Source organism: Cottoperca gobio, chromosome 15 (assembly GCF_900634415.1).
Source record: "Cottoperca gobio chromosome 15, fCotGob3.1, whole genome shotgun sequence".
In the NCBI taxonomy this organism is placed as follows: Eukaryota; Metazoa; Chordata; class Actinopteri; order Perciformes; family Bovichtidae; genus Cottoperca; species Cottoperca gobio.
The window spans coordinates 11,284,287-11,301,331 of record NC_041369.1 but is presented as its reverse complement, the minus strand read 5'-3'; the positions used below and the strand labels follow the sequence as shown (position 1 = coordinate 11,301,331).

Sequence of the window (17,045 nt, the reverse complement as noted above, 5' to 3'; positions counted from 1 at the left end):
TTATGTATAATAAGTCATCCTTTATAAAGCATTAATGCATTGCAACTGATGTCTTTATTATTGGTAAATACATAATGTACTAATGCTTTATAGATCCGCTAAAAGCAGTTTATAAGTTCAACCTTTGAGTAACTAGGTTGTGGGAAAAAAAGTAAAGTGGCTGCAGAGAGTATCTGGAACAAAATAAAAATATTATATTTATACACCACTTTACAAAGTGCTTTACATGGTTGAAGCAGGAAAAAACAATGTTTAGGACTTCAATTAAATACAATCACACAATTGCAGCAATAAAAAAAACACCCAAAGGTAATATAACATAAAAAGCAATAACATTAAACATAAGACAATAAAGTGGTGTGATCTCATTAATAAAAGGTTTTTTTTTTTAAGATATGTTTTGAGAAGTGATTTAAAATGTCACTGATTCTGCATCCCAAAAATGCAAATCCAATTATTAACTTACTGTAAAAACCCTTAATCAATTATTAATAGTTCTAACTGCAGATGACTTACCAGGTGTATTAATTATACATTAGAATAATGTCTTATTATAAATGTATAAAGCATTCATTTTAGATTAGTTAACAATTGAGCTTTGATTTATACTTTTCAGTCACACACACACACACACACACACACAGTAAATGCGTTTTGTAGACCTGGTGATGAAGTATGTGATGCAGATGTTAACAATTTAATGTATGCATGTATCATTGCTTACTATCATTTCTTTTTAGTTTCATGAAAAGGTACAGAAGATTTTCTCAATATATAAATATATCAACGTCAGGTCTTAAATAGTCAGATGCTCCAAGTTATTGTTTCTGTTTCCTGTCATGAAGAGATGTATAGATCAGCTGTGGCTCCAAAGTATAGTAGGTTTTCTTTTTAAACCACAAGTGACGAGGAAATCAGTTAATGACTCGTTCCTCATTTTTCAACCTGCAGAGGCACGAGTATGAACATGTACAATGATGTAGAATTTGAGGTGAGATATTGCTTTATCATCTCTTTTAAAGTATTCTTACTTTCCAAATATTCAAATCACACACAGTACATATTCACTTTTCATCTGGCAGGTGCAGGAATTTGTAATGTATTTTTTACTTAACCTTTTCTGAGGAGTTAGGTGAACACAGGCACTGACACATATGGATTAACAATATTAATATACAAATATGTTGTTTTTGAAGTGTATTTTCTTGCTTTACATTACAATTAAAGAGGTAGTCTATTTTACACAAATTTCTATTCTATTCTATTTTCCAGTTTGAGTTACCAGCGAAAATGTTTGTCTTGACTGTATTCAAATATTTACACTCTGATTCTTATCATAAGTTTACCAAAGGAAGCTAAGGTCCAGTTTCATGATCTTGAGCTCCTGCAGCATAGCTTTAAATCCAGACTACAGTGTGCTTTGAAGCAGGTTTGCACTTGTCGGACCAGTTCTGTCAGAACGGTGTTTACACGTTCTCCTGCCGGCAGCAGGCAGATAAGTGGCTGTGCCAAGAAGCAGTGCAGACTCCGCCTGGAGTCTTTAGTTATTGTTTAAAGGAACCTTGACATTCCCATAGCTTGAGCCTTTGTCGATCTCAGTCTGGCCGATCATCCAGCGAACTCCCAGTGAAGCTGTGATGGAAACATTCAGAAAGGGTACATTTAGAATATTATTTGAGCGAGTCACAAAAAAGTGGTGGACATGGTTAATTCCACAATAAATTTGCTTTTAATTCAATTTCAGGATCAGAATTTAGTGACCTGGTTAAATTTGTCACTTTGAGAATGGGAGCTAAAGGTTAACTATATATAAAATATTATATATATATATATATATATATATATATATATATATATATATATATATATATATAATATATATATATATATATAATAATAATTATAATATATATATATATAATAGAAAGAGAGAGGAGAATGAATAATATATTATAATTATATATATATATATATTATATAATTATATATATATATTATATATATATATATAATATATATATATATATATATATATATTATAATATATTATAATTATAATATATTATAATTATATATATATATTATAATTATATTATTATATATTATCTATTATTATATTTATAATTAATTATATATTATATTCTATTATTTATATTATAATATTATTATATATTATATTATAATATTATAATATATATAAATATAAATGTGTAAGTAATTCTACTCTGAACTACAAACATGGGAACTTTTTTATTGTGGAAACTGTAACATGCTCCTCATGAACTCATGCTGTTAGAGAAGCATTTCTCCATTCAACATCTCAGTGGACCTATTCAGATAGATGAATACTTAACTTTGCTGAGTGAGCACATGCCTGAATGCTGTTAAGACTGATGAATCATACTTTCAAAAAAGAAAGCACTTACATTTGAGTTGTCAAATCTGCTGCTTATGAAACGTATGGGCAGTTAAATTGAGGGAAGGACCGTTACTCATTTCAGGATGACTTGGGTATGAATGCATGAAACCAACCTGCAGAGCAGACAGCCACAGAAGCTAAGATGGTCAGTATCGAGCCAGAGCTGACCAGTTGCACGAGTAGCAGGCCGAGTGGGAAGAGGAGCAGGCAGGCCCAGAAAAGCCAGTTGATCAAGGCCCAGTGTTGGCGAGGAGGGCTCACTATGGTGCCAGGGAAATGCCCTGTTTGTGTGTAATGCTCCTGAAAGCTATCCTGTAGACACATGTAATGCAAACACGGCTCAATATCAAATTCCTGACCAGAAGAAAATGTTTGTTCTTTAAAAGCCACGTTGCTATCAATGTCTCTAGAAAGTGGTTGGAGCCTAAATTTAACTACCTTGTATAATGTGTCAGTGATTAAATATTAGACATTCTCAACTTTAGCCAGATCAGATTAATGAGTTAGAGTCTAAAATGCCACCTTCAACACAGTCTGACCTTTTCCTGGTAGAGTTTGTGGAGCCAAGCAGCACACTCTCCCTCATCTTCTGGGATCAACTCTAGAGGGATTCTTCTGCAAGGAAGAGGGGGGTCAGATCTCTCAGATAAACAACATTTACACCAGAAAACAGGAAATGAAATGTAGCGAAACCTTTCTTCGTACCTCACATATAAATCCGCGTGATATTTCCTCCCGTTAAGAATTTCAAGCAAGGTTGGCACTTCATTGTTTCTGAAGTTCAGTGTGGAATCATACACAGCTGCAGCTACACGAGACAAGACACACAGTTAACTGTACAACACATTTGATTTGCAAATTCCACTCAATGACATCAACACACAGTATCTGGTATTCACTGGTGGCCATATTTAAACTAGGGCTACAATTGATTATTTTCAACATTGATTCATCTGCAGACTATTTTCTATATTAATAGATTTATTGTTTGTCTTTAAAATGTCAGAAAATAGTAAAGAAAATTATTATTCCAGTTTCTCAAAGTCTTAAATGTCTTGTTTAGTCAGTCTAAAGTCCAAATATATTCATTTTAAAATGATATACACAGAGGAGGAAAAGGAGGAAATCTCCATAATTTACAGGCATTTTTGCATGAACAATTACTTTAACGATTAATTATTTATCCAAATAGTTGCCGTTTTTTTCTGTCGATCAATTATCCAATTAATGGACTAATCTTTGCAGGTCTAACTTTAACACTTTGTCAATGATGGACACTCACCAGTTCCTCTGAGGTTTTGGACAGTTACCCAGAATCCTTTGGTCCTGGGCAGAAGATGATACTTCAGTTTGGGTAAACCTTTGCTCTCAGCCACCTGCATGCTGATCTGGTGCTTCTTTGATGTAAAGCGTGTTCCTTCACAGAAAAGCAAGAACTAGCCCCAGGAAAATATATCATTTATTAATAGCATTATCAAAAAATATCTCCGTAACATTGACATAATCATTTCCACAGGATGAAACGTACCCAGAAGTTTTCTGGGTAATCATGCAGGTTCTGAAGACTCTGAGCCACTGTCCTCCGGTCCTCCTCCCACTTCCTCTTGCAGAAAACTATCTCCAGGAAGTACCACATCCAGCCAATAACAGGTACATAACTCAACTCTTTTTTGGCTAACACTTTTGAGCTCTGGAAAAAGCAAAAAAAAAATGATTAAGGAAGAGAAGAACTGAAATGAAAAAAACAAATAAACTTGACGTCAAAATCTTTCTCTTACCCCAAGAACTCCGAATCGGTCACAAAGGGTCCAGCCACACAGGAAGTCAATCTCATAACGGTGATTGAGAACCACAATTGCGTTCTCATTTCCATACAGTGGATAACTCTTTGGGTCTGTGTAGAGTGTGCATTCTGTCCCAGACCACCACTCCAGGACAGCTACCAACTCTGAGGATCATTAGGACACAATCATGTAGAAAAGTCTATGTTATGTGCATTTTTTAAATTATCTTACAACTGATTAGTAATTCCACTGTGTGCATGCAACAGATTGTATATCGTTGCAACAAAGTTACTACTGAAAAGACACATTTCTTCCTTCCAGCAGCCGAACAAAAACAGTACCAACAGACAGCAGACTTCAGCATCACCTCTGTGGCAGAGAGCAGGAACAGTACTTACGGCTGCTGACGCAGTAGCCCAGTCTGATGTTGATCCTGCGGGCCAGCTGCTTACTGACTAGCCACAGAGGTAAAGTACAGATCTGCAAGAGGTTGATAATGAGGCCGCTGACCAGGAACACATAGCAGATGAGCAGTTGGCTTAAGAACTGGGATTTCAGGAACTGCAGGATGCCCATTTTTCTGTAAAAGTTTGCACAACTTAAAGCATTAACACACAACCAAGCGCCTCATGTGACACACCTGACTTGAGATGACACATTTCATCATTCAGCTCTGTCAGAGATATCAGCTAGTGTTGGCCCGGGCTGTGACAGCAACACAGAACTCAATCCACTCTGACATAAAGGTTTCCTTTGACTGGACTTCCTCATTTCATCAGCTGAATGGAGCCTTTCAGCTAAAACGGCCAATCACAGAGCAAAAATGTGCTCCTGACAGTGACCTGGGATATGGGGCACTGTGTCATCAACTATTCATAGCCCAATCCATAACTGATGTTTTGTCAGAGCATTTCCTTAAAATCAAGGCAATATCAATGTGCACGCTCTGTGTTATTGATCAATGTTCTCTGAAAGGTGATGCCAATCATACTGTAGTTTAGCAGCTTACGAGAAGGTTACATGTCCCATTTCCACACATAGCACTATCAATATTTACCATTAAGCTATTTATGGTGGTAAAACACAGGCCTGTAAGTCTGCAAAGTAAGTGGCAATCATTCAAAAACCTTTACAATCTTCAAGTAGCATTTACTGTACATGAAGGAGGTGAGATGAGATGAAAATACATCTGAACAACTGTTCAAAATCAAACAAAATAGGACAAATGTTATTTCAATAGACTTGTGTTTGATAAAGGTCAAGCTATTACTCACCTATAACAAACAGACACACACCTTAAATTCTTCTGAAACACTGATCAGGGAGCTGGCCTGCCTCAGAGACCTTCAACCTTTATGGAAAATATAAATAAAAAAAATAACCAGTCTTAACTTTATGCCCATGCCACTTCTTCTATTTTAGTAAAGATTCATTCAACACGTGTTCTCGTCAGTCCAGTCAACTGTAGAAATAAAAGTTCCCCGCACAAGTAACCACACCCATATGAAAGCCACTCCCGGGCCCGAGGATGGAGAGTGAGCCCCGCTTCCTCGAAGACACGCAAAGATCGTCTATGCTTTGAGAGAAATTAAATAAATATAGTGAGGAAAAAACGAGTCGCTGTTTTCAGGACTGCATCACATCCGTAGTCACCTAATATAACTGTTACCATGGTGACCGATATGACTATGAAGTTACAGTCTACATTTTAACAGCAACTAAAGCGTTCATTCAACCAGAGGATATTAACAATACATTTAGTTAAGTTAAAGTTTTATTATATTATCAGGACGCCATAATCTCGCAATATTTTCCGATGCTGATGTAATTACACTCAGTGCCACAAACTGAGACTGAGTGAGACCTCGCTCTGGGTTTTCCCGCTCTCTGCGTTGCCTTTATTTGGTAACAGGAAACGCACGAGGCTGTCAAACTGGGAGTGTGACACATGCGCAGTGCTCTTTTTCTTTCTTCATAAACGTAAATATCATGAAGCCAAAAAAGTAACTTGTTTGTTTAGTTTGTACTACATTTGAGTAATAACAATGGTTACACAGTCTTCGCTCTGTTTGAAATGTAGCCATTTCCTGAATTTCTCTCGGAATCAATAAAGTATCTATTATGTCGGAGACTTTACAGATAAATGGTAAACTGTGCTGTCTTGGTGGACACTACCCCCTGCTGGTAGTGCATTGCATGTGCACAAGAAAAAGGAATAAAGAAACTAGTTTTTTTTAGTAGCAGTAGAAAGGTGGACGTGCAACTGAAATTCAACACACACACACACACACACACACACACACACACACACACACACACACACACACACACACACACACACACACACACACACACACAAACAAACACACACACTTTGTTTTTATGCACAAGTTAGAGTTTGGTACTTAATGAACCACACGAATAACTTAATTAGCCTCAATCCACTTCCCAATAGTGAGTCAAACACTCAGGCATCAATTAGGTTTACATACATGTTCTCCTCTTACAGAAATAACTACCATTCCTCAGCTGACTAAGATAAATGGAAACACTCATTACCTTTCCAGACTGATGTTAAACCCTAGAGATTCAATGTTAGTGTTTACTACTTCAACTTGACCAAAAAGAATATCTCAAACAATTTCCTCTTCCCAACTCCAGAGGGAAATAAAGACACATTGATCACCGATAGATGAGGAAAAACGGAACACATTTCCCTGTGGCATATATTGTAAATAACAAATCAGTTTGACTTTTTACTGTGTGCGCATATATTTTTTTGTTCTGTTCGGCAATAAAATACTTGTTTTGATAAATTATTTATATGGAACCTTCATGCCAAACCAAATATTATTTTTCTTTGGAACCCAGAGACCCCTGAAAGAAGGTTAACAGGGTCCCATGAACGTTCCACCTTTGGGGGTTGCTGAGAAATTATTTTTACAGGTCCCATAATGCTTCAGCCCTGATGTCCTTTATGACCAAATAACCTTGAAGAGAGGACATGCCTGTCTGCAGAGGTCCAAATATACAGTAAAGTAGCTCAGGAAGCCCTTTATGTTCAAATACCAAAGACAAAGAGGGCAAATGGGCTCAAGGGAATAATGTTCAGTAAGTATAGTATGTGCAAGTCACTTTATAGCTTCAGAAGTGATAAAGCACTGTTAGCTGAACTGAGGAAGAATTCCACACAGTTTGAATACATGTGTTAGCTATTGACTCCCGAGCACCTTTACACAGTAACGCATGTCCAACTCACTTTTATGCCACCGTTTCATTACTGCAGAATGAAAGTATTACCTCCAGACATAATTGAAGATGTATAAACAATGATTTGCTCTGAATAATAATATGTCTCATGTAGTTATTCAACAAATAAGTTTAATAAACTGCTTGTAAATAATTAAAAGCACATCTACTCCTTTTCCCTAAAAGCCACAAAGCTATAAATATACAAATAAGATTACTTTCAAAAGAACGCAAGATGTTTCATATTTCAATGAAAAGTCTGTTTTTTTAAGTTTCTACATCACACTTGTGTAAACTGCATATTTGACCATGATTAGTTTCCAAACAATTTGTGATGCCACACAATCATGCTTGTACACTGTGTTCAGCTTTGGGAGAATACAGAAAAACTTTCCTCTTTCAGCAGCTTGATGTGAAAACAGCCTTTGAGTGTCAAGCTCTGCACATACATCATTCTGCACAGTGAAGGTCAAATATTAAAGCTGGGATAGGACGGTTTTTTTTGTTGCATCTTTTGGCAGCGATTCGACAATAACCTTTCAGCATATTGTAATTCAAGAGGTCTGAGAGAAATCTACAGTGCTGCACCTCCACAGTTCTACCTTGCTACCATGGCCAAAGGCTCACGGCTAATTCAAGCTCATGTTTATGTACCTAGGTAGAGCCTCAAATCCCAGTAGGTCATCTCAATTGGCTTCACAGGCCCACAAGTTTGCAAAGGAAACAGGATGGTAATTATCATAGAAGTGCCTCTACTGTATATGACAGCATCAGGATCACAATAATGATTGGGATGATGTTTGAAATGAAGCGTGTGCATATGCCCGTGCTCGTCTGGTGGGAGGGGCTTGGACAGAGAGGTGAGACAGGAGAGCTGTATTTTGTACTTTTCCTGAAAACTGCCTACACCAGCTTTGAGTAAGGTAAAAAAAGAAAAAGAAGCAATTCCTGTGTGGAGGGGAACTTTAACCATGTGTCTCTAACATTGTTTTTAAGGAGACATGTTATAAACAGTTTGGTAGCCTAAACGTAAAAACACAACAACTATGCATGAAGATGCATGAAACCATAATAAACTGAAATAATCATTAAATATCTGAATGTCTTATATATGTACTCTAAGGACTCCGGGACATCGCCAAAGCCAAACTATGCAAGAGGCTCTTGAGTACGACTGTTAAATGGAAAATGTAAATCACAGTGAAAACAAACGTCTTGTAATTGGTTGTTGAACAGAAATGACTAACCGTCAGTGTGCCTCCGACCAATGTGGGTAGCCAGGGAGGAGAGCGTCTCATTCACATTTCCCTCGCTCTTTAGTGGAAAAGTGTCGTTGATATGAGGTTACTGGATCTAAAGATGTGTGTGGGGGCACCTCACCACAAGAAGTTACCCTTTTCCAAGAAATGTCATCTTTCATTAAATGAGTTATGTGTTACTCTTAGCGTTGCCCTTCTCGGGTCCTTCTCTGGTACAGCAGGCAACTGGATACCATATAAGAGTAATGGCGTGAGATTCAGTGCATTTTTTGACATTTGTTGCATGACATCCCCCTACTCTTATTTATCGTCCACTGTTAAATCAAGTGAAGAGGCTATAAAAAATAATTTAAAAAAAAGCTTCCTTGCTAGATCAAACCAAAGTCCAGATGTAATGAAGCTGGACTACATGTTTCTTAGACATGCAGGAAAGTTTGCCAACTCAGCACCAAAACATCTGCTTTAATCTTAAACATTTCTCACTCTATTAGGATTGCAGAACAAATTCTTAATAGCTGATAGCTTGTTCCTTGAAATTAATCGGTTACTCTTGTAAAAATCAGTGGCTGCAGCTGACATTTTTCAGTCAAGACTGAATCAGGTTGATGCAGCGGGCCAAAGCCAACAGCTTTAAGCCAGGAAGAAGTATACTTTTGGCTCAGCAACACAGGGGTGATTTGGATGAGCATGCTTTATAAAGAATGCACCGAGGATTAAGTGAAATCACTGCATAAGTGTGATTTATGAGCCATTTGTGCGTCAATAGGCTGTGACCGGCTTTCACTCCTTTTTACCTGAAACAAATGAACACTCATTCAACCCCTCTAAACAACTCTTTAAGCTAATAGTGTTTCTCAGCATCTAACCATGTGGGTCTCTCTGTGAGAAAGCCTATATTCCTTGTAATGCAGTGAAACTATTCTTGGCTCAGTAACCGATAATAAAAAACTGCTTTAAAAGATAAAGAGAGTATAGCCATGTTTCAAACACTACATGCAGCTGCACAATTTGACCAGAACCGCTTAGTCAGCGACATTTGTTGGTATTCTGACAAGAAAACTGTGACTGACTACATTTGTGCAAATGGTCTGAATAAATCATGAAGAACTCTGACCTGAAAAAAGGTTGCATTAACTTAGGTTTTGTGTAGTCTTTAGTAAATAAAGCGTTAAATCTGACGCAGTTATTTTTGAATGACTGCATGGTGGAACGTCATGAAAGGAGATAATGTGCTCAGATTTTCTGAATCTCTTGGATATAGGAAAAAAGTGCTAATCAGAAAAAGTGACAACACAGCCCGGTGCCTAAACTTTATATGACACAGTGTATATGTACAGTAAAAGCCAGTAATGAGATCCTGATGTATGCAGTGTCTGTTTCTCCCCGGACTCGGCTCCGCAGCCTCGTCCATCAGGCAAAGTAACTGTGGGCCCCACCGACACGTCCGACTGTCAGCGGAACACTGGGGGGTTTCTGGAGACACCTGCTCTGCAGCTCTCTGGGGCCCACGCATGAGGGCCTGACTTAAGTGCCAAAAAGCATTGGCCCGAGTGAAGTTATTTGATGTAATGCCATCACCAAGGTGAAGAAGATTAAGACACTGCATGGTTATGTGATTACATGTCCTCTTTTCCAACTTTTGCTCCTGCCTCCTCTGACAGATGTCAGAATGGGGATTTGAATGCTCAGGAATGAGAAAGTGATTCAACATGAGGTCACATGCGCAGAACTGCGGATGTTGGTCATGGCACTTGTGAGAGCTAGAGATGGTACTTTTAAGGTAGTGTATTCATAAGGGAATTATACTTTTAATGTTTTACCGTCATCGTCTCTGTGCAGAATGTGATAGAGCAGTGCAAAAGATTAATATTGTGCGGAGAGACAGAAAATACACACTCAAGCCAATCCAGACAGACACCATTGTGTTGATGATAACTGAAAATATGTGGTTGTTTAACGGTTTAAGAGATGCATCTGTCTGGGAATTCACATTTCTTTGAACTAGTGTGCTCCATTTACACTCTGTGGTTTTGTTTTTCTGGCCTTTTCAATATATCGTGCATTTCATCTTTATACTTCTACCCCACTACAGTCCAGAGGGACACATTGGTATAGCTACAGTTACTTTGCATATTAACATTGTACATACCAAACATGATCATCCTATTAATAATGTATTTATTTTAATAGATTAATCTACCCAAACATTTATAAAATAGCTGACAAACTTCACCTTGACCATAGAACATTACAATGCAGCTTTAAAAGCTTTACATTAATGCATTGGAATACTTAAATATTATACAATATAACAGTGAAAGAGGTCATTCTGCATGATTGTCATTTTTACTTTTGATACATTTAAGCTGTCCTAATCAACATTTGTATATTAACAACAGATGAAATGATCATACATAATGTGAACATGGTGGGGCATTTAGAAGCTAAAGAACCAGTTATTTCCCTTAGTAGTTGTCAAGCCCCAAAACAAAGCTAAATTGTGATTACATTTACTTAAACCTGCAATAACTGCCATGTTTTTTTCTGGCCACTTGAGGGCAGCGCAAACAAATTATGAACCCAATACTGACATATAATTGCCTTTTAGGTTAATATGGTGGACCTGAAATTATATTATTTCAATTTAAACTACTGTTAATGCATACATTGTTACGTTTTGTAAAAAGGAGGACCCAAATGCAGAAAGCCAGATGAGGTTAAACAAAGAGAGCTTTATTACCAAAAGCTAATCAAAAACAAAACAAGGCAACAAGTAAAGTTAAAAAACACAAACCAGGGTTGGCAAGCGATAGCACGAAGATTGCACAAGGCAACAAGGCAACAAGGCAACAAGGCAACAAGGCAACAAGGCAACAAGGCAACAAGGCAACAAGGCAACAAGGCAACAAGGCAACAAGGCAACATGGATCGCACAAGTAGCACAAGAGAACATAAGCGTAACAAGAAATACGAACCGACAAAGAACACTGGGACAGACAGGGATAAACATACAGACACTAAACGAGGGAACGAGACACAGCTGGGAGAGAAAGGCAAAAACACAGGAGGAAACTAATGAAGGGAACGAGACACACTTGGGGGAGAAAGGCAAAAACACAAGGGCAGGAAGTAATACAAGACATGACACAAGGGGAAGGGAACATTTCAAAACAAAAAAGGAAACGCAAATCCAGCGTCGTGACAGAACTGCAGGATTCCATTTCACTGGAATTGTACTTTGTATGATTGCTGTGTCAAATAAATTGAGTGATTGATTGAGATTCTCACACATTAATTGCAAACACATAAAGTCGAATAAGTTTATATTACACATTACAAAAGTGACATAAAACAGATTTTTTAAAATCCTACATTAAAAGGTCAAAAGTGGCATACTCATAAAGTAATAGTGTTTAAATACATTTGAATACTTTACTGTGCTTTTGTGTCATTATAGCCGTTCAGATCCATGTGATGACTAGTTTATGAGGTGAAGGCTCTCAAAACTACCTCCTCGCAAGCTCAGTTAAAGTATGCAGGACCACCAGATACAGTGAGTAAGCCCCCATATCTTAGTGTCAGCATTTTCACAAATGACTGAAGTCATCAGGGACATTTCTTCTAGTCCAACAAGCATAACAGGACCATTATGTTATTTTCAGCTTGTGAAGACTATTCCAAGTGTTTGGTGGTGAGGGGATAGACTACAAAGATTTTCATCACACACATTCTAACACTGTTTTAGACAATGCCAACAGCTGTGCTTCTGAACATGTGTGCAGCCAACAAGCCTCTGACAGAAGTCGGAAGACTGTTAACATATTAAAAAAAAAACTTGACTGGACTTTATTCCCAGCCAAACTATATATACATCCAGCCATATTATTAGTTTGAGAGGCGGTGCATGCTGGCACAGCGGCAAGTCCAGACTTCATCTCGATTCTTTAAGATGTATTATTTATGTTGAAAGCTGCCACAATTTCTCATTTTCTCACTTATGAGATAAGTCAACTTCAATCAGTCAACGCTCAGTAAGCTAAAGTGTTGGCATGGAAAATAACAGTCTATTGAGGACACATGGAAAATGTTAAGGTCAGTTTAACTGCTGTCTACGTTCTTATCACTTAAAGGCAGAACTGATTAAGTTTCCAGAAGGTTTTCTTTGCATTTTTTTGAGAGCTAAGATTAAAGTATTTATGCAGAACCTGTCCTCCCACATATTATTACTGTAGCAATATTACCTCATCTCCTCAAAGGTATTATTGAAATTCAGTCATTGAAGTACACACAGCTGCTAAGTTAAGAAAATCATGAAATGTCTAAAAACTCATTTCATTTGCATATCTTCAAAGATTATTAAAAAATGAACAACTTTGGCATGAATAGTGGAAAACATTTTCCAGCAGTTCTGTAATGGGAAAATGACAAAAAGAAAAGAAAAATGAAAGACAGGAGAGAATGGCTGATATCTTCAAACAGCTCCCCATGTGCATTTTCACGAGTGGATGTTCCATTACAGCGGCGCGCAACATGGCTGAAAAAGCCATCAGAGATGTAAAAGGATATGGTGTGATCACTTGTTTCCACTGGTGAAAAACGGGAGGGGAGCTTGTAGCATTGTAGTCATACTCATAAAGAGCAGACGCGGCTCTGCCTTCATCTCCTGTCGTGTCGATCCGACAGGTTGACTATTTTTTGTTAAACTATTATTTCCGACATCAAGAATAATTGTTAACAAATACATGAAGTAACACTTAAACATGTATTTCTTTATATGTGATTACAACTATATTACAATGTGTTATAACCCGTTTATGAAGTGTTTATATACTGAATATAAATGCTTAGTAGTTACTGTTACTGATTAAATTCACTGATAACTAGTGACTGATTTTTCTCAGCAAACGGGCCAAGCCTTGTGACAATTCCGCAACATGTAGATTTGGCTTCACTGTTATTTCAGGTGCAGGTAGAGTGTAACGTGATGTCTGGACTGTGTAAAAGTGTTTCTGTGTGCCTGAAGCTTTGACACTCCTCCACATGCCTCCAGCGGACGGCACACACTGCGGCACCCATCACTGAGCATGGCAGAGGAACATGTCTGGCTTCCAGCTGAAGCTTATGAGTCTGTCATAAACTCTTGCATTTCAACTCTCATTCAGACGTAGTGTTTAGCTGTGCATTCAGCAAACTGAGTGATCTTTGGTGGTGATGTCAGATTATTTCCCATTTCACAATAGTTCAGCTTGACCTCTATGTGACCCGGACAGTGCACGTCTTCAGTAGGTGGGGGCTGTGTCTCGCTCAAAGACACATCAGTTTGATTCATCGTTCAGATTTTCTGGGGATTTGAGCACCTTTCATGTTATTTTAAGAAGTTAAAATAGCCAGTCCAGCCCAAGATTAAAGCTTGTTTGGTGACACATGACCGCTTGTTGTGTTGATTTGGCTACAGAATTACAATGCGCAGCCAACAAAGCTTCCCAAATATTAAACTATTTCATGGACGCTTGCATCGCTTGGATAAACCATTACAATCAAAAGACAGGTGATTTATCCTGTAAGAGAAGTAAGAGCTATCTTGATTGCCTCTGCTTTCCAAACGATATGAGGGCTGTATTTGATCTGAGTTTATTTTTTAAGGCTGATAAAACAGACTTTAGAGAGCCTTCACCTATCGGCACTGTCTGTCTTTGTTTTTGCGCAAGGTTACTGCCAGGTCAAGACTTCACAACCTGATTTAATGAGACCCAATGCATCTGTTCCCAGTTTCACACCATTGCCATCAAAGCTAAGTGGAAACAAGCCTCGCTCTGACACCATCGACGTTTTTTGGGGATCATACTTGTATACTTTCTGTGAAAACTGCAGTTTCATTTGGTTTTCCCTCAAGAGCGAGCCTAGATTTGAGCCAATGTCCAAACGTGTAATTACTGCTGCATGGGAAAACTTTCTCTTTTCCTTCTTTTCCACTTGAAAATTCTCTCTACCTCTTAGTTCTTGACTGTTGCACCACTCTCTGATGTCAGTCCTTTAAAGCATCTGAAGTGAAGCATCTCAAACTCATGACTAATATCAAAGAGCTGGGTTCCTGCAGACAGCTTGGAGCCCCTGTGCTGCAGGACTTCAGCTTGCTGCCCAACGCTTCTGGCACCTCTGTTTTCTGGGAGCAATGAGTGTGCGCCCCCAAGGTTGGCAGAGAGAAGGACCATGGATTTCTTTCCAGTGACTTGAGGAACTTATGCCCTGAAATAAATGACTTACTTTATTTCACATGACAGACCCAGTTCTTTGCTTGCACACTTGCCCTTGGCAGCCCCTTAGTCACTTTGTTCAGCAGCAACATAGGTTCACTTATTAAAGGAGCCAGTGGGACACTGAATGCTGAATGTCAAAGCTACTATTGCTTTTTGATTAAAAAAAACCAAACATGTTTCCATTGATGCACCAGACTGGGTAGCAGTGGTTTAAGCATATGGTTGTGGTACTTTTTTGAAAGTGACACTCCACCTATTTCAAAGAGAGTATTATCAAGCCTTTGAAAACAGTTGTATAATGTTTCTGTGGCTCAAGAGGGATCTGTCTAAAGCCTAGAAAAACCTGCTTCACTTTTAAGCATTCTTTTAAAATGTGGCCAATGTTAGCGGGGTAACTTTATGGAAGTGCATTATTAAAGTACTGTTTAATATTTCAGAAATGTCATGTATGCAGTTATATAATCTCAATTTACTTGAAACAAATGTTTATATTTACATACATTTTTCATATTACAAATACAAAGGTAACAAAATCCACCTACCAGCACCTCTGAAGCTCACTGATTATTTTAATCCTTACAAAAAATACAAAGATTACAATTTATGCTCAGCTATAGGCAAAACTAGAGCCATAGCTTCACACCATACATATTTGAAAGTGGTATGAATCTGTAATCTCATCTACATAACTCTTGGCAAGAATATTTGTAGAAGAAGAAATCAACATTATAATGTAAGAACATAAGGTCAATCAACCCAATGTCTTTAAAAAAGTTTTCTGAATGTCTTATTTTCCTTTTCTAACAAAGATAATAGTTTTCGACCAGGTTCTGACTTTATCTTCCTCCACTTCTCTGGGCTCATTTATTTTCACATTAGCAGATGATATGAGCGGGCATAGAGGAAAGAGCGAGGAGGAAGTGGAGTTGGTACAGAAAGTCAGTGAGTAGAATAGTGTCTATAGTTACAGTAGCCCACTATTGGACACGCTGGTCTTTCACGCCTCTGTGACTGAAGAAGAACATCCAGAGCAGTTCTCTTATTAAGCTGCATTTGAATAAGAAGCTTCCATATCTGAGCTCGGTTTTCTGTGTGTCTCTGTGCGGTTAAAACTGACAACATGGTGCAGAGCTCCACATCCGTACCTCCAAGAACTCGTTCCAGACCGCTCACCTTGCACACTTCCTTTGTTAAAAACCTAAACTTTTCTTGATCGCCTTTCAGTTAATTGCAGCCAGTTTGCTTGAGGTTATTCATCCTTTCATAATGCTTGCTTATTGCAAAATACTCGCATCAGCAGAAAATGCTGGTTTAGTGTGTCACACACTGTCATCCTCTGGCAAACTTGTATGAACCACCCTGGAACGTGCTCTGGGCTTGAAAACAGTCACCAGTGCCAGACCCATATAGCCAGTCTTTGGTGTGTGCCACGTGGACAATTCCTAGATCCTCAACCCAAATATCTCTGCCACAGACCTACGAGAGCAAGGTTTTGACTTCCCCATTTTCCCTAATAGAGCATTTCTTTCCTGGCCTCACCATCATTTACTTAACCCCTTCACTTTCTGGTTTCCGCTCTTTGAGACAGATGTTCTGGTGCAAAAGCCACAGACAAATGTATCTCTCTTAACCGTAATATTCTGCAAACCTAATGGTACATTATCACAAAGACCTCTGTTGAGGTAAAGCAAATGTTCAATTTTAATTTTACTTGACTTTTAGAGGAAATGGACTGTTCTGTCATCTATTGTTGCATGATTATGTTCTAGATAGAGTTCATCCCACACATGGATCAGAGCTGATATACATTTCAAAGGACAAGATGGAGGCACATTAGAAAATAATGAAATAAATAGTTAAATGAACTACATGTTTGATCACACCTTTCTTAGAATTGAAGTTAGAGTTTTAGCAGTTTTTTTCACTACCTATTATGTAGCATGTGATGTATCAAAATTGGTTGGAATTGGTTTTATAGTGTCCACGTTATGAACTGTTGAATTTTCAAATGCGTTTTTCTCAAAACTGGTCAAAGTGCAGATAGACCTTGATAACTCTCAGTTGACGAAATGTGTAT

At 37.9% G+C, this 17,045-nt stretch overlaps 1 protein-coding gene across 2 annotated transcripts; it reads right to left on the bottom strand.

The window, feature by feature from the left end:
* Window positions 1-35: 35 nt before the first annotated feature.
* On the bottom strand, window positions 36-5,693 carry agpat4 (1-acylglycerol-3-phosphate O-acyltransferase 4 (lysophosphatidic acid acyltransferase, delta)). Of its 2 annotated transcripts, none has more exons than XM_029449493.1 (9): window positions 5,478-5,693; window positions 4,602-4,783; window positions 4,198-4,367; window positions 3,948-4,109; window positions 3,702-3,855; window positions 3,125-3,227; window positions 2,959-3,034; window positions 2,533-2,731; window positions 36-1,632 (listed from the first exon to the last, which is right to left on the bottom strand). In XM_029449493.1, exons 2-9 carry the CDS (start codon window positions 4,777-4,779, stop codon window positions 1,541-1,543), a joined length of 1,134 nt encoding a protein of 377 aa, XP_029305353.1. In that variant the 5' UTR covers window positions 4,780-4,783; window positions 5,478-5,693; the 3' UTR covers window positions 36-1,540. The 2 variants fall into 2 exon arrangements, with proteins under 2 accessions (XP_029305353.1, XP_029305354.1); XM_029449494.1 differs by having other exon boundaries at window positions 5,499-5,693.
* Window positions 5,694-17,045: the final 11,352 nt, after the last annotated feature.

What these genes read in the sequence shown, in the direction of transcription:
- agpat4 (XM_029449493.1), bottom strand. Translation starts at nt 4,779, where the DNA reads ATGGGCATCCTGCAGTTCCTGAAATCCCAGTTCTTAAGCCAACTGCTC. An exon ending in ACCGATTCGGAGTTCTTGGG is followed by an intron (nt 4,110 to 4,197) that starts GTAAGAGAAAGA and finishes TGCTTTTTCCAG; the next exon opens with AGCTCAAAAGTGTTAGCCAA. An exon ending in ACAAACTCTACCAGGAAAAG is followed by an intron (nt 2,732 to 2,958) that starts GTCAGACTGTGT and finishes ATGTGTCTACAG; the next exon opens with GATAGCTTTCAGGAGCATTA.